General features: G+C 40.0%; 1 protein-coding gene across 2 annotated transcripts in view; it reads right to left on the reverse strand.

Annotated features, from left to right (window-relative positions):
• Positions 1 to 25,024, reverse strand: part of LOC138979717 (uncharacterized) — a 141,960-nt gene that overhangs the window by 11,564 nt on the left and 105,372 nt on the right. The window contains exon 7 of one of the 2 annotated variants that reach the window (XM_070352451.1): positions 19,345 to 19,366. The exons of the other annotated variant lie outside the window; for it this stretch is intronic. Coding sequence (XP_070208552.1) covers positions 19,345 to 19,366 — 22 coding nt within the window. The remainder of the gene's footprint in view (positions 1 to 19,344; positions 19,367 to 25,024) is intronic. 2 annotated transcript variants of the gene reach the window in all.

Here is a 25,024-nt window from a genome sequence, read left to right on the forward strand (position 1 = left end):
GTTAGTATACTAGCTATTGTGATTCCCTGCTCTCTGAAAAGCGTTCTAATTCTTTCAGCAAGAGTTGTGTCTTCGTAAAGGATTCTTTGAATTGTATTTTTTATTCTGCTGACCTGTGTTCTCAGTTGTTCTCTATTGTTACTTAGAACTTCTAACCTTATGGCTTTCTCCTCCTGCAAATCTTTTAAACGCTTAGAAATTCTGTTTTTTACTTCTTGTTCTAGGTTCAAATCATCAGCATCAGCAAGTTTGTGTTTCTCTTTGTTTATATCTTCATCCAGCTGACCTAGTTTTGACAGATTATTTGCTATTTCACCTCTGATGGTTTGTAGTGATTGATTAAGGGCTTCTATTTCTCTCATAGGTAATAGTTCATGTGGAGCCTTCAGTGAAGTTTCCTCAGAAAAAGAAGTCTCTATCTCTTGTATAAGTTGATCAGCCTCATCTGCAAGTTTATTAAGATCTTGCAATGGAACAGATTCTATTTGAGTAGCAGTTGGTAGTCCTAGTTCTGCTTGTTGAAGTAAGGAAACAACATGGGAAGGTGATGACCGTGTGCTAGGCACAATATCTAATTGCCTAAGTCGATTAGCAGTAAGTTTTTGTTTTAGTGAAACTTTTGATAGAAACTTAGCAGGATTAGATTTATATGTAAGTTGGACTTTTTCTCCTTTATCGCTAGTTGTATATAAATGATTTGCTTCCATTTTGAACTGATTTGGATCTAAAACATCAGGTTCTTCTCCTAAACTTTTGTAGAAATCTCTAACTTTACCTTCCAGAAGTTCATGTCGTGCCACCTCATAATGCAGTGAATGATGGTAGGGAACCAAAGGGATTGCTTCGCTCATGTCGTCCGCTGGCTCAAATAAATCTTCAAATCCACCTTCTGCCATTTGTAACTTATTTTTTATTTTGAAAATAAAAAAAGATGGCACAATCGTTCGGTTCTGTTCTTGATCCTTACAGAAGGCTGAAAGAACCTCTCGGGGTAAAAGGAATAAGGCAAACAGTTATAGTCACAAATAATCCTTCTACTATTGATCAGAATGAAATACTTACTGTTAGGTTTCCTAATCTAGGTAAGAACGATGTTATTGTACCAGGCACTGTAAGACTATCATTCAAATTAGAATTAGAATCTGGCTCAGATGAAAATAGGACTTTGGCTTATAATGTAGGAAGAGCAATTGTGAGGAAGATTACTGTCAAACTGGAAGGGCGGGAAGTGATGTCATTGAATAATGCAGATGTATTTTTAGTTTATGCAGATAATTGGTTGACTGACAATGAAAAGAAAAACAGAGTGTTTCAAGGGATTCAGTCAGACAATGGGATAAAAGTTAGAATAGGAGCAGGAGATAAAGCTGACAATAACAAAAAAGATAACGCTGTCAATGTTGCTTTTGGAAACAAATTTTGTATTCCACTTGACTTTGAACTCATAAATTCACATCCTCCCTTCTATCAAGGAGCATTGCGTGACAGGCTGTCATACGACCTGACTTTCAATAGTTATGATCGTGTTATGCTTTCACAAGACCCGGAAGCAAAGTATAAGGTGTCTGGAATTTCTTTAGAGTTTGATGTTGTAAACCATCCTGAACTGGCTAGACTTATAGAAAATCAGTACAGTTCTAAGCTGCCTATTTATTATGAAAGAGTGTTGAATCACAGTACACTTTCAAAAAGCCAGGCTGATCCAATCTGGAACATTAACTTGAATACACCAGCTAGGTCAATGAAGGGAATACTTATGTTGTTTGAGGAACCAAAAGATTCATATGAAAGGCAAATAGAAAAGTTTTACAATCCACTAATCAATAGAGTATATTGCACAATTGAAGGGCAGCCAAACCAAATATTTGCATCTGGCATGCTGCCATACCAACACTATGATGAAGCAAGAAAGTACTTTACTGGAGGAAGATTGAAAGACCCAACATCTGATCTTGTGGCTAAAGATCTACATTTACACGGTGTTGGCGTAGAAGATTTCTTGACAAATAAATATGCGTTATGGCTGGATCTCAGAACAACTGACGACAACAAACTGCATGGAAGTGGAAGGCGAATTGAAAACGGATCAGAAGGAATCACAATACAAATTGAAAAGGAAGTAGGGAGTAGTAGTAAATCAGTTAAGATCTACGTGTTTGTTGTGTCAGATGCGCAGTTAAACATCTCTGAAAGCAGATTACAGGATATTGTTTATTGAACGTGTTAAAATGAAGTATCTAGATTTTCTTCCAAAAGATCCACACTGTTCTTTGATTTGTGGGGCAACAGGTTGCGGCAAAACAAGATATGTTTTGGATTTATTACAGACTGTTTACATAAATCACTTTGAACACATAGTCATATTCTGTCCAACCATAAAGCATAACAGAACATACAAGGAGAGAAAATTCATATGGTCTGATCAAAATATATTTATTGTAAATCCTTCTGATCGTCTAAATGTTTGCTTGGAGCATTATTTCGATCTTTTTCAGAACACGCCAACACTGTTTATTATTGATGACTGTGCAGCAGAACGTGACATTGTTAGAAAGAAAAGTGCACTAGCAAAGCTTGCATTCAGTGGACGACATGCATTAATATCAGTTTGGATATTAACACAAAAATACAATGCAGTTCTGAAAGACTTTAGAGAGCAACTCAAAACAATAACATTGTTCTATTCAAAGGACCGTGACAGTTTTGAAGAGTGCCTTCGAGAAAATGATGTCATTGAAAACAAACAGGAGAGAGAAAGAATAAAGAATAATCTGAAATCTTCTAAGCACTCGAAACTGGTTTTAAAAACTGATCAACCAGTTCAGTATGTATGTTTGTAGAAATCCTTGCTAAGTTCTTGTCAAGTTCTTACTCAAGTTCTTGTCAAGTTCTTACTCAAGTTCTTGTCAAGTTCTTGTCAAGTTCTTACACAAGTTCTTACTCAAGTTCTTACTCAAGTTCTTACACAAGTTCTTACTCAAGTTCTTACTCAAGTTCTTACTCAAGTTCTTGTCAAGTTCTTACTCAAGTTCTTGTCAAGTTCTTACTCAAGTGCTTGTTAAGTTCTTACTCAAGTTCTTGTCAAGTTCTTACCCAAGTTCTTGTTAAGTTCCTACCTAAGTTCTTACTCAAGTTCTTGTTAAGTTCCTACCTAAGTTCTTACTCAAGTTTAATTACTAGATTTTAATTTTATTCTGCATCAAAATAAAATGAACTGTGATGAATTGCTGATGCAGACTGCTACAGATATTGAAATCTGTGACAGTAGGACTATACCTGATAAAAAAGAAAGATTGTATTCACTTGCTGTTTGTGGAAAAACAAAACACTACCTTGGGCAGCAGTTAACTGTGGAAGAAGTACAACATCTTTCCTCAGAAGATATAGAAAAGTATCATGGACGGTATGAATCAGTGCTTGGTTCTAAGATGGTTAGAAGTATTGGACAGACTGTTATAGGTTTGTACACAAAGATTTTTGGACATTTTACACCTCTCGACTCGGAGGAAGACTTAACACATGATCTAACTCATGACCCTGTTGTTTCCAAGTCCCTCGAATCTCTTGCCTGTGGCCTGTATTATCGATTTGGTGCTTTATTAGTACCATTTGTTGCTGGATTAATTACTTTCAAACACATTAATTTTCAGAATAAAAAAGATGACAGATCAGTTGAAGCAGACAGTGGAGCAGACGAAAATACCAGAAGTGAACACAGTGACAAAGAAACCTGGTAGAGTAGAAGCAGGAAAAAAACTAGCCGAATGGAACAGACAAAAAAAGTTAAATCAAAAGGCAAAGCAGAACATTATGTCTGAAGTTGAGCAGACACCAAACATTCCTGAAGTGACTAAGGTCACACAAACTGATCAAGAATTAAAATCTTCATTTCTATCATACAGAAAAGTAGCTGTAGCAGCTGTTGTTGGAGGAGGTGGATACTTGCTTTACAAACTTTGGCAAGGCAAATATAAAGTGTCAGAAAGACCAAAACCAGAAACACCAAAACCAACAAACAAAGCAGTACAAACAATAACAAAGCCCACAGTAGTACCTGCAGTGGATTCATTTCATATGGAATAATTTTAATATTTTAATTTTGATAACATAAAAATGAGTTCTGAAAAGACAATAGTTAATCTAGTTTATCACGCTGCAGTGATTGGAGGCTTGAGTGTAGGTTACACAATGCTGGGTAAAAGTCTCCTCAGAATGAAACCAGCCGACTTGGGAAAGTTAGACTTCGAAGACGGTGCTAAACTAATTGGTGTTGTGACAGCTTCCTTTGCAACAAAAGACTTCCTGGTGAAGCAAGGAATTATTCCAGAAAATATAAACATGTAAGACAATAAAATGGCTAGTTTGGTTATGATGGTGGGAGGTGCGATTGTAAATGCGCTTGCATTTTCTGGCAGCAACTATTTGTTTTCTAAACTGCAAAATGGTGAAGAGAGGGAAAGGCACAACAAAGCCATGGAACAACTGGCGAAAGCACAGGATGAATACGAGAAGAAACGAATTGCGCAGTTAGACTTTATGAATGATAAACTCAGGCAGCAAGGACATGCAAACAAAACCTTTGCCAATGTTGATGCAGCCATTCAAGAATACTATCTTGTAACTGGAAAGAAAATGAAGACAAGTGCTCCTCCAAAACTGGGTGACTTTTATCAGCCTTCAGAAGAGCAGAAGGTGGGCGAGATTGTTTTCATTGTTATTGGTATGGCTGTTGTTTACTTTATTGCGCGTGCTGTCAAATCTTAATATTCTGTCATTTAAAAAACCATGAGTGATGCTTTGTTATCTAAAATATATTATTCCCCAAAAGGATACTGGAAAGGAAGAACTGCTATTGACAAGCTCAGTGACGCAGCAGGTGTTTCTCAAGATACAGCAAAGAAATGGTTGTCAAAGCAGGCAGTTTGGCAGATCTATTTACCTGCACCAAGAAAAATTACACGACCACACTTTGTTAACATTAAACCGAATGACACTCATCAAATAGACCTGCTGTATTTACCGCACGACACAGTCAGAAGGAAGAAATATAAGTATGCACTGACTGTAGTTGATGTTGCAACAAGATACAAAGATGCTGAACCGTTGACAGAGAAAAGTGCTATAGCTACAGCTGTTGCCCTGCAAGAAATTTACAGACGTGGACCACTAAAGTATCCCAGAATGATTCAGTGCGATGATGGTAAGGAGTTTAAAGGAGCTGTCAACCAGCTTCTGTTAAAACATCATGTTACAGTGAAGAGAGGTATTCCAGGAAACCACAGGTCACAGGCTATTGTTGAGAGCTTTAACAAACAGTTGGCAGAAAAACTGTTTTCATATCAGTACCATCAGGAATTTTTGGACACAGAAAGTAAATTGCGTAACACTGAATGGGTCAAAAGATTACCATCAGTACTTAGAGCAATGAATCTGGAGGTATTTAAAGCTACAGGGTTAAGACCAGTTGATGCAATCAAACAGAAAACAATACCTGTTGCTCCAAAGTCAACAACACCAGTGGCATTACTACCTTTCAATCAGAAAGTCAGATATTTATATGCACCCGGTGAAGCTGAGGGTGACAGCAGGAAGCGTGCAACGGATCCAATCTGGAGTATTGACATTCATGAAATCAAGAGAGTAGTAGAGACAAATCCACCTATATATTACTTGAGAGAACCAGCACCGCAAAGAGCCTTTGTAAAAGAGGAATTACAATTAGTTCCACGCGGTACAAATGTTAAATGATTTTTTATTTCAGATTTTATAGTGTTAACAAAAATGGAAGCTCTGAGAAAGAATTCTAAGCAACTTCATTTTTTTAATTTATATTTTTATTTTGAGTTATAAAATCAAACTCACAGCGATGGAAGACTCTGTATTAGAATCTTTATCGACAGTATTTGACACCGTTGAATTACAAGTAACGGATCCTCAAAATGTGCAGTCCAGTGTGCAAGACGCCATTGAACAAATTCCAAACAATTTGTTGATTGAACCTCCAGTAAAAGTGCAGATAGTCAGTTTAATAAAATACAAAACAGTCAGTGATGAGGTGCTAGAAGTTCATGTTTCAACCAGACAACTAGCACTTAATTCTATGGCAGAATTGAATGGAAACTGGGCAGATGAAATGATGAAACGGTTTGAGCAAGCTGCAGAGGATGCAAAGATGAAAGGATCCGGATGGTCAGAAGGTGAAATTCTAAAAATAGAATTGAAGCTAAGTAAATTTGCCCCCATCAGAGGTAGAAGTTACATACCTTTACCTCCTGCTCTTGTCAAAAAACGTGCTGTGCTGAACATAAAGAATGATGATGACAAATGTTTTATGTGGTGTGTTCTGGCAAGACTGTACAGTGTAAAGAAAAATGCAGAAAGAGTGTCTAACTATCATGCATACAGAAATAAACTAAACTTTACTGGTATTGAATTTCCTGTCAGCATTACAAGCATTGACAAATTTGAACAGCAAAACAAACCCATCACCGTAAATGTTTACACGTGGGATGAGGAAGATGAACTGAAACCAGTCAGAATATCAAAGAACTCACCAACGATTGGTGATTGTGATACTAACCATGTTGACATGTTACTAATGACTGATGGTGTAAAATATCATTACACTTTGATTCGTACAATGAGTAGACTGATGGCGAGCACAAGCAATCACAATAGTAAACAAGACTTTTGTAGGCGATGTCTCTTGCGTATTCCATCAATTCATGCAGCACTTATACACAAGCAACATTGTAAGAGCGTTGATGATGCGGTCGTGAAGTTAACAACACCGCCGCCAGACAGCAAAGTGTATTTTAAGAATGTATGCAAACTACAGAAAAGTCCTTATGTTGTTTATGCTGACTTTGAATCTATCATTGTGCCATATGAAGGACCTTTACCAAAAGACCTACCTAAAACAGTAACTCTAAGTAATCATCAAGTCTGTTCATATGCATTTATTGTTGTTAGTTCAGATGGTAAACATTCTAAACCGCAATTGTACAGAGGACCTAATGCAGCAAAGAACTTCTTACAGCAAATGAACCAAGTGCGAAATGACTGCTCCAAACAACTGAATCTTTCAGACATTGTTATGAAACCTGAAGACCAAGAACAGTTTAACTCTACCACACAGTGTTGGATATGCGAACAAAGTCTAACACCAAACACAGACAATCCAATAGTAAGAGATCATGATCATGTAAGTGGGCAGTTCCGAGGAGCAGCACACAGCAAATGTAATCTACAATTAAAGTTTGATCCTAAGACTTGGAAGCTTCCAATCTTCTTCCATAACTTGCGCGGTTATGATTCACATCTGATCATGCAGGCAGTAACTGATGAATACAAAGCAAGATGCATTGCGCAGTCTTCAGAAAAGTACATGGCCTTTACTCTGAATAGTTTACACTTCTACGATTCTGCTCAACATCTGATGGGAACACTTGAGTCTTTATCTTCATCACTAACTGCTTTCCCAATCACATGTAAGTACTTTGACAGTGACTTAGTTAGAAAGGGAGTCTATCCATATGAATACATGGATTCGTGGGAGAGGTTTGATGAAGATGAGTTACCACCAAAGGATGCTTACTTCTCACGGCTGAAGGGTAAAGGTATAAGTGACGAAGACTATGAACACGCTAAGACTGCATGGAATAAATTAGGATGTAATACAATGGGTGATTATCATGATCAATATTTGTTGGCTGATGTTTGTTTACTTGCAGATATATTTGAGAATTACAGAAGAACATGTATGAAGCACTACAATCTAGATCCTTCACATTACATATCTGCACCAGGCATGAGCTGGGATGCATTTCTTAGATTTACAGGAGTAAAGATTGACTTGCTATCAGATCTACCTACACTTCAGATGATTGAAAATGGACTACGTGGAGGAATCAGTATGGCTTCACACAATTACTGCAAAGCCAACAACAAATACTTGGACGACTTTGATCCTATGAAACCTTCTAATTACATCATGTATCTAGATGCAAACAATTTGTATGGTTGGGCAATGTGTCAGACGCTTCCACTTCGGAACTTTAAGATCTATTCAGGACCATTTTCACAATGTGTTGTGCTGACAATATTAAAAGCAGGCCCAGACAGTCGAAAGGGATGGATACTAGAAGTTGACTTAGACTATCCACTATCACTTCATGATCTACATAATGATTATCCTTTAGCGGCTGAGAGGTTAAAAGTAAACCCAAGAGAACCTCCAAAGCTGGTGCCCAATCTGTTTCACAAAAAGAAGTATGTGTGTCACTACAGACTGTTACAGTTTTACATTAGACATGGATTAATTTTGAAGGCTGTTCATCGTATAATTTTATTTGATCAAGAACAGTTTATGAAACCTTACATCATGAAAAACACAGAACTGAGAACCAAAGCCGCTGATGCATCAGAGAAAGACTTTTTTAAACTGATGAACAACAGTTGCTTTGGTAAGACAATGGAAAACCCACACAAGAGAAAGGATGTTAGACTTGTTACAAGAGAAAATGAGGCCATCAAGCTGACATCCAAACCACAGTATCAAGACTTTAAATACTTTCATGAACAGCTGTATGGTATCTTAATGAAAAAACTTGTAGTCAAGCTTGACAAACCAGTATTCATAGGCTTTACTGTGCTAGAGTTGTCAAAACTGTTGATGCTTGAGTTTTTGTATGATTATTTGAAACCAAGATATCCCAAATCGAGAGTACTTTACACAGACACAGATTCATTCTTACTTGACATTCCAGCGGATGACATTTACAAAGATCTAGAAGCTGAAAGTCCTGCAGTAAAAGGAAAAGATTCTTTTTATGACACTTGCGACTACCCTAAAGAATCACCATTGCACTCAAATGTTAACAAGAAGGTTATTGGAAAGATGAAAGATGAAATGAATGGGAAGATAATTAAGGAGTATGTTGGATTGCGTGCAAAGATGTACAGTGTTGCAAGTGAGAAAGGGGTGGTTAAAAAAGCAAAGGGTGTAAGCAAACAGGTTGTAAAGTCGAGCATATCGCATGATAACTACAAGGAAGCACTGTTTCAGAAGCGAGTGTTTCACCATGACAACCCTAAGATCAGTTCCGCGCTTCATCAGATCAACACAACTATTGTAAACAAGAAATCTTTAGATGCTAATGACACAAAGCGCGTTTATTCATCACCAGAATATTCTTATGCAATTGGGCACTGGAGAACAAACGCGACTCCAAATAGTCTGAGTGTGTAATAAGAATTTTTGTCAATCGGGAAAACCCGCTATGACGGGGAAGTGTTTGTGAAAGGGGAGTAGGCTTTGTTGAGTTTCAAAGCAGCCACCAAGTACACTTGTCAAAGCTTGATTCAATAAACAAGTTTTAATATTCATGAACCACGTGATACACCAGAACCAATCGTGGTGGAACAATATTACACAAGTCATTTGCATAAAGTGCACTCGGTGGCCTCCTGAAAAGGCAGCCTAAATATTGAAGCGTAGTGAAGCGAAGCGTTGAAACAGAGTGACCCAAGCCGCCGGTTTACCAGCAAGACCTACCGTTCACGCGTGAACGGTACTATTTTTAGAATCCTAGAATTCTTGAGAATTTCGGAGCTGGCTTGTTTCTGGTACACATACAGGCAAAATTGGTCATCACTGAGTTTGTGTAACACAGGAAGTTGTGAAATACGTCACCCTATGGGAGGGGGAGACGGCAAAATTGTTACCAAAAACATCATAGATTGTATTGTGCAGGGTCAACTGCAACAAACTCAAACCGAGCCATTCATACCTAACTGTATTTGAGCGACTTATATACCAACATTTTTATGTCTTATTTTGAGCACAGGTGTAGGAAAAATCATATAACAAAGTCTTATTTATTTTCTAATTTAACATTTTTTTTACAAATATGACCATGGTCTTTTAAACATACAGTGACATTAAACATTGTTATGTTAAAAAAAAGAAAAAAGAAAGAAAGCTTTTGCGCACAAATCAGAAATACAGGCCAAACCGTGAGTTTCTGTGGCAAAGCGCGACAGAGGAAATTGCACTGGTTTTATTTTTAGATCAGTGGGAAATTTTCAAGAACAGACGCTTGCATTTGGATGTGTCCAATAATAGTAGGTTTGGTTGTGATCAATCAGAATAATGTAGGCAGGGATGTCGTTAGGCGTCGGACATATAACGATGAAAATCCCCAAATGTCCGATTCACATTGTCGCATGTCGGTCAGATGTCCTATCGTTTTAGCCTGAGCGTGGTCATTGTCCGATATGTACTCCATTCCTTCGGACAGCGCGATATTCGTTAATTTTCATTTCAAGATACAAATCTTCTAAAAGACCGAACGCTCTCGTGTTCAGCTGACACTGAAGTTGCCAGTGCCGTATTGATCTTTTCTTTTGTTGGGAATTCCCGAACCGTCTGGTGCAGCCACAGAGATGCAGCGCACAGTGCATGCTACAGGAGTACGGGAGACAACTCCAACTGACTAAATTTGTCGTCTGCTTTTGTTTTCGATACGAGACGATTATTTAGCTTGAACACCTGCAACGGCTTGTAATTTCCGTGGTTGTATGAGAGAAAGGGGGAATGTACGTTCTGGGTTACTGATTCCGACAGACCCGGCATTGGTTCAAAACAACCTTACTTTACTGTATTTTTTTTTGTATGGATTTATGCAGTATTTTTCTGATTTTGTCGCATGTTTCATTTTAGTAAAAGTTTAGTCCAGAAGCCTATTTTGCGTTAATATTTAGGGTCTGTCGGAATCGGTGAGCCAGAACGTACATTCTCCCTTTCTCTCAGCGTCTTCTTTCCACCTTTTCTTTCGCACACTACTTTTGTGAGAGTGCGGTTCCTCTTTCTGTTTAACAGTTTCTCTCTAAGTCGCACGTTCTTTGAGCAGTGTGAGGCTAAGTCGTAGACATCATCTGGTTCAAACTCACGGTCCGTTGCTGCCAGTTCAGCTATAGTGGTTTCGTCGTCTGCTGTCTGTGACGTCACAGCACGACACACCCCAGGGTTGACATTGAGCGAGTTTTAGCGTCAACTAAGGTGACTCGAGTCGAACCGGAGGTCGCAAAAACTCGGTCCGGTACGACTGGAGTGACGTCACCGGTTAACCAACTTTCAACCTTGCTTCCTGCGTAGGGTCTCTCCAGTTCCAAGATGGCTGCCAAGGCGAGGTGAGAAACTTCTGCAAATATTTTTTGACAAAGTTACGGATTGTGAGAAGACATTTGTTGTAAATCACTTAGCCTTTCAAAAATTAAGGATACTGGGTTGGATACTGTCTTGGTTTTAATGCATTTTATTTTAGCAGTGATGTTTATTTTGGGAAGAAATGAGGTCAACAGGAGTTTGGGTGCGATTTCGGCTCAAATGTACTTTAGCGCCCTGAACTTTTACCCGGCTGTTTTGCGCTCGATTTTCACGCTCACTTCTTCATTGACGTTCGAATCGATAGTTCGATGTTTTGGCATTACATTCACATCAACAATAAAACAGTACTGCTTGTTCATCATCGTCGTCCATCAACTCTCCACAACAGTAAATCCGTAACGCGCTTGTCGCCATCTTGTTGCAAGGGACGCGACTGGACACAACCCAACAGCGTTTCCGCGAAGAAAAAAACCAGACATGCGCAGTGACCCTACCGTAGCTCAACCCTGTTCCTCGCGAAAACTCGCTCTCTCTCGCACGTGGTTGAGCTTGCAGTGCCACAGAGGGCAGGTGCGTGAGTGACACTGGTTTGCACATCCTGCACGTGCTGGGTAGAAGAAGCACGGCTATTGTTGACAAGGGCCTCTACCGATGACGTTATGTTCTGTTCCGCTTCAGCTGCTTTGCGTTGCACGAAGCTCTTTCTTCTTGTTCCATCACGCTTTACTTGTGACCTGCTTTTCTTCCTGTAGTGAGTTATGCTGGCTTGGTCTGATGGCGGCCCAGCAAACCTCAGCACAACTGTTGTACTGTCACCTTCCCCCTGGATTTTCCAAGAAGATAGCCCAACTTCGTCAACTAAGTTGATCAGGAACTGTTCCAGGCGATGTGGCAGTCCCGTTTGTGACATTTTCGGTCGGCAATAGTAGCTTAGGAAAAGATACTTATCAAATTTTGCGGAGCTCCGAAATTTGCGTCCTTCTCCGGTGGTAAGGGCAGACCACTCCACGAGAGAGACAGAGAGAGAGAGAGAGAGAGAGAGAGAGATGTTCTGGATGTTCCGATCCGAGTCGGAGTCGGAGTCGGAAATTTTATTTGTTAGGCCTCCGGCCCATAACAAGACTGGTGACACATTATACAAGCGAACAATGGTTAAAATAAGCAGAAAAAGCAACATTATGGACCTGCATCTTGCAACTGAGCATTTTCCAGAGAATCAGTGCGAAATCGTAGTGCTTTGTAAATATACGTTGCTAACTGTCTTACCACTTGGCCATTTGTTGAGGATAGTAATTGGCACATTCTAAACATGGATGGGTTCCGATAATACTTTGAGGCTATTAATTCAACTCTGATCTCATTATATGCGGGACAAACAAGTAAAAAATGTACTTCCGTCTCCAGTGTATCATCTGAGCACAAAGGGCAAAATCTGTCTACGTTATTCACATTGGGTTTATACTGTAAATAGTGGTTATTTAAGGGTGACATACCAAATCTGAAACGTGCTAACATTCTTCTCAAATGAACATTTCTTATCTGATACAAATAACCACTCATACACAAGGACTGCTTAAATAACGAATACACATTATAAACAAGAAGAGCAAACGCTCGATCGAGTCACTTTCGCAGTTCTGAATATTATATGAGGCATCAGATGGACAGGAAGAAATTGCTATTCACAACACAATGCATACCTGAAGCATACCTGTGACCTTGAAAAAGGTCAAAGGTCACCAAAGCAGACGTCAAAGTGTAGAGGTCATTGGGAATCACGTTCACATAAAATTTGAGCCCGGTCACTTTTATAGTTTCCGAGAAACGCCCAACGTTAAGTTGTGTGTTGCCGAACAGAAAAGGCTAGTTATCTCCCTTGTTTTTCTGATAACGTTCGTAAAAGGCTACAGATGTAAATACTTTGATGTAAAGAATAATCCTACAAAGTTTCAATCACATCCGATGAACTTTGTCAAAGATATAAAATGTCTAATTTTTCCTTTGACGCTGACCTGTGACCTTGAAAAAGGTCAAAGGTCAACGAAACCATCGTTAAAGTGTAGAGGTCATTGGAGGTCACGACTAAACAAAATATGAGCCCGATCGCTTTGATAGTTTCCGAGAAAAGTCCAACGTTAAGGTGGTGTCTACGGACGGCCGGCCGGACGGCCGGCCGGCCGGACAGACTAACACTGAACGATTACATAGAGTCACATTTTCTCAAGTGACTCAAAAACGTGTGATTCAAGGGAACTATGCCAATCCTGTCTAAAGCAATCGACAAGTCTTTGGCGAAATTCTCTTACAAACGTGGAAATATCACCAACACCTTGTGCTTCCCACACTTCACCAAATCCATACTTGTACAAAACATTACGAACGTTACAAGCCCATGTCGTGTAATTTTGCCTTTGTATAGACAGTAGCATATTATACACTTTCTTGGGGTACCTGTTGCCATCCATCCGAGTTAATCGAAGCCAAAACTTCATACACTTTATGTGCGTTACCACAAACAGAGGATAACGTCCTGTTTCACCGTAAACTTCTATATGCCTTGATGAGTTCGAATGGACACCGACAAACCTTTTAATGGCAGACAAATGTACTCTTTCAACAATTTGTTGATCAGCAGAGAGTCCCCAGACCTCCGAACCGTACGTCAAGATCGGTTGTATTTGACTGTCAAACAGTTTAAAAAATGTATCAGGAGAATATTCCCCAATACTCCAAAGAAGTTTGAGGATAGCTGATACTCCCTTTCTCGCGCGATCAGCAAGGTCGTTTAGAGTGTGGGAGAAAGAGATTCTTGTGGACATATAGACTCCTAAATATTTATACATGTTTACAACTTTCACTTCACTATCACCAAAGAACCATTTTTCTCGTAATGCTAGATGACCACCGTTTCTAAACACAACTATGTTCGATTTAGCCATATTTACGACTACCTGAAGCTTCTTTGAGGTGGTCAATAAAACATTTAGCTGGTTTTGCAAACCGATGACACTATCAGAGATTAAAACCACATCATCCGCAAACAACAAAATCAATAATTCGACTAAATCCGGTGACAATTGAATACCGTGTCTTCCATTTGCCATAATGTCTTTGGTTAATTCGTTAATAAACAATGAGAACAAAATCGGTGAGCAGTTTTCACCCTGTTTTAGGCCGACTGGACACATGAATACATCTGAAAGTTCACCTCCTGCTCGAACACACGTTTTCACTGTCGTATACATACTTTTAAGGGCTAAAACAATCTTTCCACTCATGCCATTCTGATCCAGTACTTTCCATAGTTTATCCCTGTGAACAGAGTCAAACGCTTTCCGAAAATCTATAAAGGCTGCATACAGTTTTCTATGTCTCAACAACTGTTTCTGTACGGTTCCAAACAGTGTAAATATGTGATCTACTGTAGAGTGATCTTGGCGAAAACCAGCTTGCTCCTCCCCAACAACTTCGTTCTCTTCTATCCAATCAGAAATACGTTTATTCAAAATAAAACTATATAATTTGCTGCATACATTCAACAACGAAACACCTCTATAATTATCCGGTGAATCAATATCTCCTTTCTTATGAATTGGGTGCAAAATCGAGTGTGACCATTCATCGGGAAACAAACCGTTGTCAAATAAATGATTAAAAAAATTGGTCAAAAAAGGCAAAAGTATATCAATACCATTCTTATAAAACTCGTTAATCAACCCATCTGGGCCAGCTGCCTTTCCATTTTTTAGCGCCCGGGCTGCACGCATTACCTCATCATGTGTGATCAATTGGTTTAAAGAGTCACAATTTCTCAGCTCTCCTTGCTCAAAACTTTGATCACCTTCATTACCTGGGGTATTTGTTTCCGCAGGTGGTACGGTACCAAAAACATCACGAAAATGCTCATACCACTGTTCCATCGATATGTTGCATTGTCCACCAAGAGAGAGAGAGAGAGAGAGAGAGAGAGAGAGAGGGGGGGAGTGGGAGGGAAAGAGTGAAAGAGACATGGAGAGAGAGACAGAGAAACAGCGAGAGACAAAGAGACGGGGAGATGTACGTGTAAAACAACAATCAGTACATCAATCAATTCAAAATGGCTTTCATAGCAAAGCTCCCTGACATCATAGCTTTATATGGCAGGCTCCCCCGTCTCTTTGTCTCTCGCTGTTTCTTTGTCTCTCTCTCCATCTCTCTCTCACTCTTTCCCTCCCATTCACTCTCTCTTTCTCTCAGGCTATCCGGACTTAACTTACAAGATGTATTTGTGCAAACTATAGTGCATAATGATAAATGTTATCCCCAAGTACGCAGTAGGAGGGTCCAGCAGACTTTAATTGTGTGTCTGTGTGTGTCTGTGTGTGTCTGTGTGTGTGTGTGTGTGTGTGTGTGTGTCTGTGTGTCTGTCTGTCTGTCTCGACTTAACAGCTTATTGCTGGGAAACTACTGGGCGCAGTTCTTTCAAAAGTTGATACACTAACTTGATAATAGGTCCGATTGATCGTATTAAAACTTCATAATGTTACCTGGGACCTAAATGCCAAATAGATCACAAAAACCACTCTTAACGGTTGGCGCGATTCGCGGTGGGATAGAACAGCCGTTCGGCTGATAAACCGCCCAGCCAAGCCAGCGACACCACACCAGGCTTTGCGTGCGTGCGTGCTTTGCGTGCGTGTACCACTGCGCGAGGACTATAGGCATTATTGAGTTCACTGGCGAATGTCAAATATGTTGGCTTGGTGGAAAGCGTTTCCGACTATGGCCAAAGTGAACCGGGTTCGATTCCCGGCATGGGCGGTCTATATATATATATATATATATTTTTAAATTCTCGTTTACTATTGTTTATTATGAAACGTTTTAATGTTTTATTTCACTCTAATAATTTTTTTAATTGTGTAAAATAAATTAAAATTTTTTTTTTTTTTTTTTTTAATTCCAAGTGATCCGGGTGGAAAGCGATTCGTCTATGGCCAAAGTGATCCGGGTTCGATTCCCGGCATGAGCGGTCTATTTTTTTAATTTTTTTTTTTAATTCTTGTTTACTATTGTTTATTATGAACGTTTTAATGTTTTATTTTACTCTAATAATTTTTTTAATTGTGTAAAATAAATAAATATATATATATTTTTTTTTTAAATCCAAGTGATCCGGGTTCGATTCCCGGCATAGGCGGTCTATTTTTTTATTTATTTTTTTAAAATTAAAATTCTTGTTTACTATTGTTTATTATGAACGTTTTAATGTTTTATTTTACTCTAATAATTTTTTTAATTGTGTAAAATAAATAAATAATTTTTTTTTTTTAAATCCACGTGCACAAGACAAAAACTTTCATACTGGGGGAGCGAGCCAGTCTGAAGAGTACTCGGGTCCAGCGCGAGCGTTTTTTATCTGTAAAGTTTCTACACTGGCTGTCGCATGATGTCTTTACTTTAAAGGATCTGAGTGATTTGGTTTGGTGAATACCTATCTTTATTTTACCAGCTGTCATGCTATTTCGTTCATCTCGAAAAGAGAGTTCGGGATCTGTAGCGTGCACAGAAATCAACATTATTTGTGTGTGTGTGTGTCACCATGAAAGCATTGAGAGCCGAGACCAGTTTCATTTTTGCGCTTTCTTCATCTACCAGCGGTTTTGTACGGACACATGAGCACCCTCACAATCGCATTCGTGAAGTGAATGATTCTCGGCTGTGTGATCCCAGCCTTCCCATTGGAACCATAGCACTTCCACTCTGGGTAGGAGCCGGCCGAAGCCCGAAAAACCCACTGCCCCCTTATGGGATTCGAACCACGACCTCCCGGCTCTCAGTTCGATGCGCTAACCACTGCGCTACGGAGGCCGGTCTCAACATTATTAGGAATACAACGCAGCAAGTGCGACGATCTCACAATCATGGTCACAATCCCAACAAGTGTACAACTGCATGACCACCGCAATAGACCATACCTGTCAAGCTCTTGTGGACTCTCACCATAAGATTTTGCTAACAAAACCATAAGTTTGCACCAAAAAGCATAAGACAACGTGCAAAATTGCAGAAGTCGTTAGATTAATCACCACAAGAACTAAATACATGCACACACACACACACACACACACACACACACACACACACACACACACACACACACACACACACACAAAAACAAAAAATCAGCCTTATTTCACACATAAGAAAAACACACTTTTCTCAACACTGAACTGCACTGATTTATGTAATTTTGAAATGCAAAGCATGTTTAAATGTAAATTTATTGTACCCAGAATCACCTAAATTGTACAAAGACAGTACACTTCCAACCAGACACAAATTTAGTGATTTACACCCCTCACAATTTTTTTTACCAGAATGCACAAAAACACCACTTGATAGTAAAGGCACAAGACAAGTGTGTTTTAACAACATTCATTCATTGAGCACAGTGATTCAATCATGAATGTAAACCGCCACCACAAAAGAGAACATTTTATCCAAACAGAACATGTAAAACACACAAGTTACAAGCCAGAAACTCATGTGTGTCTCAACAATCAAGGACAAATACCAGATCAACAAAAATATGACATGTAAATGCTTTAGTTTGAGGTCGCGCATGTTTTAAAAACAAGTCGTATATGATCGGTTGTGACAGACATCCGGTGCCAACTTTCGCTCTCTACCTCTTCGAAAATGCATCATAACGCCCTTATTTTTTATTTATAGGGTTCACACTAGGTACAACGTGAGAAAATACTGTGTAGATACTAGAACAACAAAAAATATTACATGTAAATGCTTTAGTTTGAGGTCGCGCGTGTTCTAAAAACAAGTCCGACATGATCGGAGGTGACAGGAATCCGGCTACTTTCACTTTCGATCGCTAGCTCTTCGAAAATGCATCACAACTCCCTTAGTTTCATTTCTATGGCTTAAAACTTCGTACAACGTGAGAAAATACCTTGAAGATACCGATAACAACAACAATAGCTAGTACATGTAACTGCTTTTGAGGTCGCGTGTGGTCAAGCGTGGTCGCACAGTACTCAGTCAGATCGCGCTGACGGTGTGCACATGCGCGTTGCCTTGTACTTCCGCCGGATAAGTTACCGCGAGATTTTTTTAGCTGTTACTTTGTTCTCGGACGAACCTTTGCGATCTTTTTTTTATTTGACCAAATTGTTTTGTAAAAACCGTAAGATCTTCGGCATACGCCGTAAGACTTGAAAAACAATTCCGTAAGAATTACGCGAAAAACGTAAGACTTGACAGGTATGACTAGATTTAACGTAGAATTTAACATCATCTGTAATGATAACTGAGTCTTTAAACATCTGATGAACCCAAAACAGGGATCGTTATCAAAATCAACTGAGAGGTCTAGAAAGTTTTAAGAACGTGTACGTGTGACGTCACAAAATTTATCTTTTTCGACACACGTTTGCCAAGTTCTACACGTCGTGATAGCTGGTCACCACAACGTGTGGAATGGATTCTACAGAGCGACCGTGTTGGAGACTGATACGTTTATTTTAAAATGTTCTCCGTCTGTATGATTTCAGCATAGTAAACTATCATGAAAAAGGCGTAATATTATAAATGTACCGGAATTGTATGCATATCTTCAGGAACTGAGCACTTAGTGTGGGTGGATTTATAAGCACCGAATAGAGAAGTTGTCAGTCAAAGTGAATCGTGCAGTTATGTCAATAACGAACATTCCAAAGCAGTTTAAAGAACATGTGCGTTGCGTATACAAAAAAACACGGCAGTGACCGTGACAATTGGCGAGGATTCTATCATACTAGGCTAATGTCTTGAGATAATAAGTCTAGTTTCAAAAATATGTTAGAAATTGATAATTTAGACCCCAAACAATCATAATAATTAGAAAAAAATACCTGAACGTGACCTCAAAGCAACCTTGAACTTTTATGTTTTTGCTTCGATGTTTTAGCATGTATAGTACAGCGCCTGAAGTCCCGAACGCGCGGGAAGCCGGCGTGCACAGATGCCAGTCAGAACCACGCATAGTGAAACCTGTATTTGTTCATCAACTATTGCAGGGAGTAGTACAGTATGGCCAAGTGGTAATTATAAGAGTTCAAGAAACATTTCTGCTTCCTCTCCTAGTTCGTAACTATTCATCAAACTACGCATGCCTAGTGTTTGAAGGATATACTTACCGATTCATCTTTGTCCTCCTCCTCCACCTAAAATGAAAAACAGATATAATACAAGGAACTTAGTCGATAAATATCGACAGGGGGCCGACAAATGGTTTAAATGTGAAATGTGTGTATATGGGTGTGGGTCTGAAACAAACAAACAAACAAACCATGTGAACCCCCCCGGGCCGCAGGCCTTCGATGTAGTGATTGAAAAAAAAGGATGTTCTCAAATGGTTCAATTCTCATTTGGTCTGATTCTCAAATGGTACCGGTATACTCCCCCCCTCCCCTGGCCGCGGGCCTAGGTTTTAAAAAGAATTTATTTAATTAATTATTTATTTATTTTAAAGATTAAAAAATTAATTAGAGTAAAACAAAACATTAAAACGTTCATAATAAATAATAATAATAATAAACAAGATATTAACACACACAAAAACAAAAGAATAGATAATCCGCCCAAGCTGAAAATCGAACCCGGACCGCTTTCGCCGTAGCCGAACGCCTTTCCACCACACCACAAACTCTTGATTGCTCCGTCAGTGAATTTAGTGCTATTATACCTAACCGCTACTGGCAGACATGGGCCGATCGATCGACCGGTAACTTCCACATTCTTCCACACACAGCTTTGTCAGTTGTTGAGGCCTTGCAAGGTTTTGACGCCAACAATAATTATTGTAGATCTCTAAGACTTTATTTCTGCTTGATTTGTAATATGTTGGGAAGACATATTTATCAATTGATTAACAAAATAAAACATAATAAACAAGAGGCCAAGCCTTCAAGGCTCCCGTAAGAAATCGACAAACAGTAACACAAACTCGATCACTCCGTCACACATACACACACACAGTAAGCACAGACACAGTGCAAGAGTGGGAGACGCTAGATCTAGATATGTCTGTCTGTAGCCTACTTACGGGGACACGACTGCCACTAAGATCGACACTGCCCTTTCGACAGCGCTTCCTCGCGCAGACACTGAAAACACGCTGTGCAGATCAACCTGTAGTAAATCTCCTTTGGTATCTTCTTTATCTATTTTTTCTGGAGCCGCTACGAAACCGAACAATGTCAAATCGTCTTTCCCGAATCGGCGAATGCAGCTCGGTTAGAACTGAGGTGAATCTATACCACAATGCTTCACTCGATCTGACCTAACCTTGACCCCTGACCTGGTCTACATACCACACACAACACAAACCAGTCACCTGTTTTAAACCCACACCACCCGTTTTCTTTGGATACACACTTTATCTGCATACGTGCTGACGAAATGTTGATCATTGCTTCAATACTTTGAAGCTGTTACTTGGATAATAACCCGGTAAAATTAGTATTTCGGTGTTCAGTCAAATGTTAAAGTTTCTATCACGCACGCACGCACGCACGCACGCACGCACGCACGCACGCACGCACGCACGCACGCACGCACGCACGCACGCACGCACGCACGCACGCACAGACAGACAAAAGTTAGCATCGCATAGGCTACACTTACGTGAGCCAAAAACGACACAACATTGTTAAAATTAATATTGGCCAACGTTGAACGTTTACGAAGGCCTCAATCTTCACGCGCATAGACGAGATTAATAGGGGCTTGATTTTGGTATTTTGAATTACATAATAGTAAACCTTTGTTGGGCTTCATGGTTCTTTCTTTATTTGGTGTTTAACGTCGTTTTCAACCACGAAGGTTATATCGCGACGGGGAAAGGGGGGGAGATGGGATAGAGCCACTTCTTGCCAATTCTTGTTCACAAAAGCACTAATCAAAACTTTGCTCCAGGGCCTTGCAACGTAGTACTGCCATATACCTTACTGGGAGAATGCAAGTTTCCAGTACAAAGGACTTAACATTTCTTACATACTGCTTGACTAAAATCTTTAAAAAAAAAATTGACTATATTCTATACAAGAAACACTTAACAAGGGTAAAAGGAGAAACAGAATCCGTTAGTCGCCTCTTACGACATGCTGGGGAGCATCGGGTAAATTCTTCCCCCAAACCCGCGGGGGGTGGGCTTCATGGTCATGGCAACAGCCATAATAATATTACATGATGTATAATATTATATTTCAGCATAATTTTGTGAATTACATGTCATCATACCAAACTGTCATTCATTTTTATTCTTACATTATTATGATTGATCACAACCAAACCTACTATCATTGGACACATCCAAATGCAAGCGCCTGTTCTTGACAATTTCCCACTGATCTAAACATAAAACCAGTGCAATTTCCTGGGTCGGGCTTTGCCACAGACACTCACGGTTTGGCCTGTAGGTAAAATGTACAATGTATTTTCTGATTTTTCTTTTTTTTTTAACATAACAATGTTTAATGTCACTGTATGTTTGAAAGACCATGGTCACATTTGTAAAACAAATGTTAAATTAGAAAATAAATAACATTTTTGTTCATGATTTTTTCTACACCTGTGCTGAAAATAAGAAATAAAAATGTCGGTATATAAGTCACTCAAATACAGCAAAGTATGAATGGTTTGAGTTTGTTGCGGTTGACCCTGCACAGTTCGACCTATGATGTTTTTGTTGAACAATTTTGCCGTCACCCCTCCCATAGGGTGACGTATTTCACAACTTCCTGTGTTACACAAACTCAGTGATGACCAATTTTGCCTTCACCCCTCCCATAGGGTGACGGATTTCACAACTTTCTACTGATGAACAATGTTGCCTTCACCCCTCCCATAGGGTGACGGATGTCACAACTTCCTGTGTACACAAACTGATGACGTATTTCACAACAAAATGGCGCTGCCCATGGTCAACCTCGAAACTATCCGTATGAATGGGGGCCTCCTGGCCCCCATAATGAATATCATGCAAATAATGAATACCAACTCATGCAGATTTTCTTCATGGCAGCCTTCTTCCCGTTTGGCTCACTAGTGGCTTTAGCAAAGTTCATAGACAATTCCCAATGTGCGCAAAACGCATCCATGCTATTTGTGACCCTCCACCACGGAATGAGTCGCATGTCACCTTTGCATGATTTTCATATTTTTACATTTTCTTAAAGAGTTTTTTTAATTCTCTATCCAGTGGTGAAATCCGTTTTAGAAAAGAATGAACACTTTTCGAGATATAAGCCTGTGACTATGGTGACCCTCACACTGTTACCAGACACCCCCCGGACTTATATTATGCCTAGCGCAGAACCGCGTGAGGTGACATGCGACTCATTTCGTGGTGGAGGGTCACATTTATGGTTGGTATGCGACCAGGTAAAAAAAAGTTTCATGTACCATGTTCAAGATTCATTCATTATCTCAAAATGAGTGCGTTAACCCTAGTCATTTAATTTTACTGGACTGAGCAATCCTGACAGAAAACTAGTATTTCAAAAATGTCCTCTTACTTGTCGGTTCCTGATTCCAAAAACATATAGATATGATATGTGTGGATAAAAAACACGCTCAGAAAGTTAAAACGACGAGAGGTACAGTAAAGCGTGCTATGAAGCACAGCGCAACCGCTACCGCGCCAAACAGGCTCGTCACTTTCACTGCCTTTTGCACTGGGGGCGGACTACGTTCAGTTTCATTCTGTGAGTTCCACAGCTTGACTCAATGTAGTAATTTCGCCTTACGCGACTTGTTTAGTTTCTGATAATCTCATTATCTTACTTTTCTTACTGGAAGGGAATATGCACTCTTTTCTGTCAAAATTGGTAGGGGGCGGAGGTAGTTAAAGCATCACAGTACAAGATTTTGCGCGTTAAGGGGTGTATTTCTTTTAACAGTTGTAAAGTGGGATAATTCAACTTTGTTTCTCACACAATGTCTGAACACTGCTACCACTCTAACACTTTTAATCTATGTTTGTCTGTGCTCCATGCTTCCAATTGAGCTTTAAAAATGGGTTTATAGGTGTTTTTTTTACATTTAGTCAAGTTTTGACTAAATGTTTTAACGTAGAGGGGGGAATCGAGACGAGGGTCGTGGTGTTTGTGTGTGTGTGCGTGTGTGTGTGTGTGTGTGTGTGTGTGTGTCTGTGTGTGTGCGTGTGTGTGTGTCTGTCTGTGTCTGTCTGTGTGTATGTGTGTGTGTGTAGAGCGATTCAGACTAAACTACTGGACCGATCTTCATGAAATTTGACATGAGACATCCTGAGTATGGTATCTCCAGACGTTTTTTTCATTTTTTGATAAATGTCTTTGATGACGTCATATCCGGCTTTTCGTGAAAATTGAGGCGGCACTGTCACGCTCTCATTTTTCAACCAAATTGGTTGAAATTTTGGTCAAGTAATCTTCGACGAAGCCCGGACTTCGGTATTGCATTTCAGCTTGGTGGCTTAAAAATTAATTTATGACTTTGGTCATTAAAAATCTGAAAATTGTAAAAAAAATAATATTTTTATAAAACGATCCAAATTTACGTTCATCTTATTCTCCATCATTTTCTGATTCCAAAAACATATAAATATGTTATATTTGGATTAAAAACAAGCTCTGAAAATTAAATATATTAGGAATTTCGCAGAAATGTATTTTAAACTACCAGGGATTAACGTCGCCTGTATTTAGGCCTTTAGCTCCCACGGCTGTCGCTACGCTGAGTGAATCAGCAAGTTCACGTGCGCGTGTCGCTGTGAACACAGACCTGTGCCCACTGCGTCAGTTCGCTGCCAAACTCACTCGAGTGCGCACACAAAAATTTTTCCGCTGCTGTCAAGAAACAAGCCTTTTGCCAAGATGGGAGAGGAATTCAACTTCGAAGAGTGGTGTAATTCGAACAGTTTAACAAAAAAGACTTTGCAGGCGTTGCAAAAGGAAGACATTGTGTCTGAACATCTCCTCTCCACGCTGACAGAAGAAGACATGGCCACGCTGGGTGTCACGCTTGGTCAACGCAAGGCTCTCCGCACGGCGATTGGAACTTTTCAAAAAGACACGCGTCAAGCCGGCATCGATGACCTTCAGCAAGTTCTTACAGCCGTCGAGGGGGGTGCATCCAGCTCCATCCCCCAGATTACGATGGCAGACATCAGAAACGGAACGGCACTGACGGACGCCGGTAAGCGTTTTGACGAACTTTTTTTACGCGACCCACAGCAAAATCAACCACAAACAGTGTCCACCCCGCACGCCGATCGTTTTGCCTGTTTCGACCCCCGTCTGACACTCACAATCAAAGCGCATAAGAAGAAAACTGCTCACATCACTGACTTTCTCACTGAGAAAACAAAGAAGAGAAGACAATCGCAGAAGAAAGAACTGATAGTTGACACAGAGCAGCGACTGGTTGTCCTCACGGACGATCAGCACCCCTACTCCGGCATTCGTATGGAGGAGTGGGTGGCAGCGAACTGTAGACTAATGAACAACCTTTTGCAGACGGGGGCCTTGCCGCGCCAAGACGTCGAATTCTACCTGGCCCACACCGTCAACGTCATGGAGTATGCCGAACGTTACAGCTGGGAGTCGGTCCTTGACTTCGACTACCAGTATCGTGAGCTGCAGGCGGAGCACAGCTTCCCGTGGGGCACGTACCCGCCCTACATGGAGGCGAAGATGGAACCCAGAGCACAACGCAGCACCCCAACAGTTTCGCAGCGGCAGGCCGTACCCGAGTGCAAACAGTTTAAGGCACGCGGTTCGTGTTCCTTTGGCAAGGCCTGCAAATATCGCCACAACCAACTCTCCAACGCACCCA

This window comes from Littorina saxatilis, linkage group LG11, assembly GCF_037325665.1.
Source record: "Littorina saxatilis isolate snail1 linkage group LG11, US_GU_Lsax_2.0, whole genome shotgun sequence".
NCBI classification, from domain to species: Eukaryota; Metazoa; Mollusca; class Gastropoda; order Littorinimorpha; family Littorinidae; genus Littorina; species Littorina saxatilis.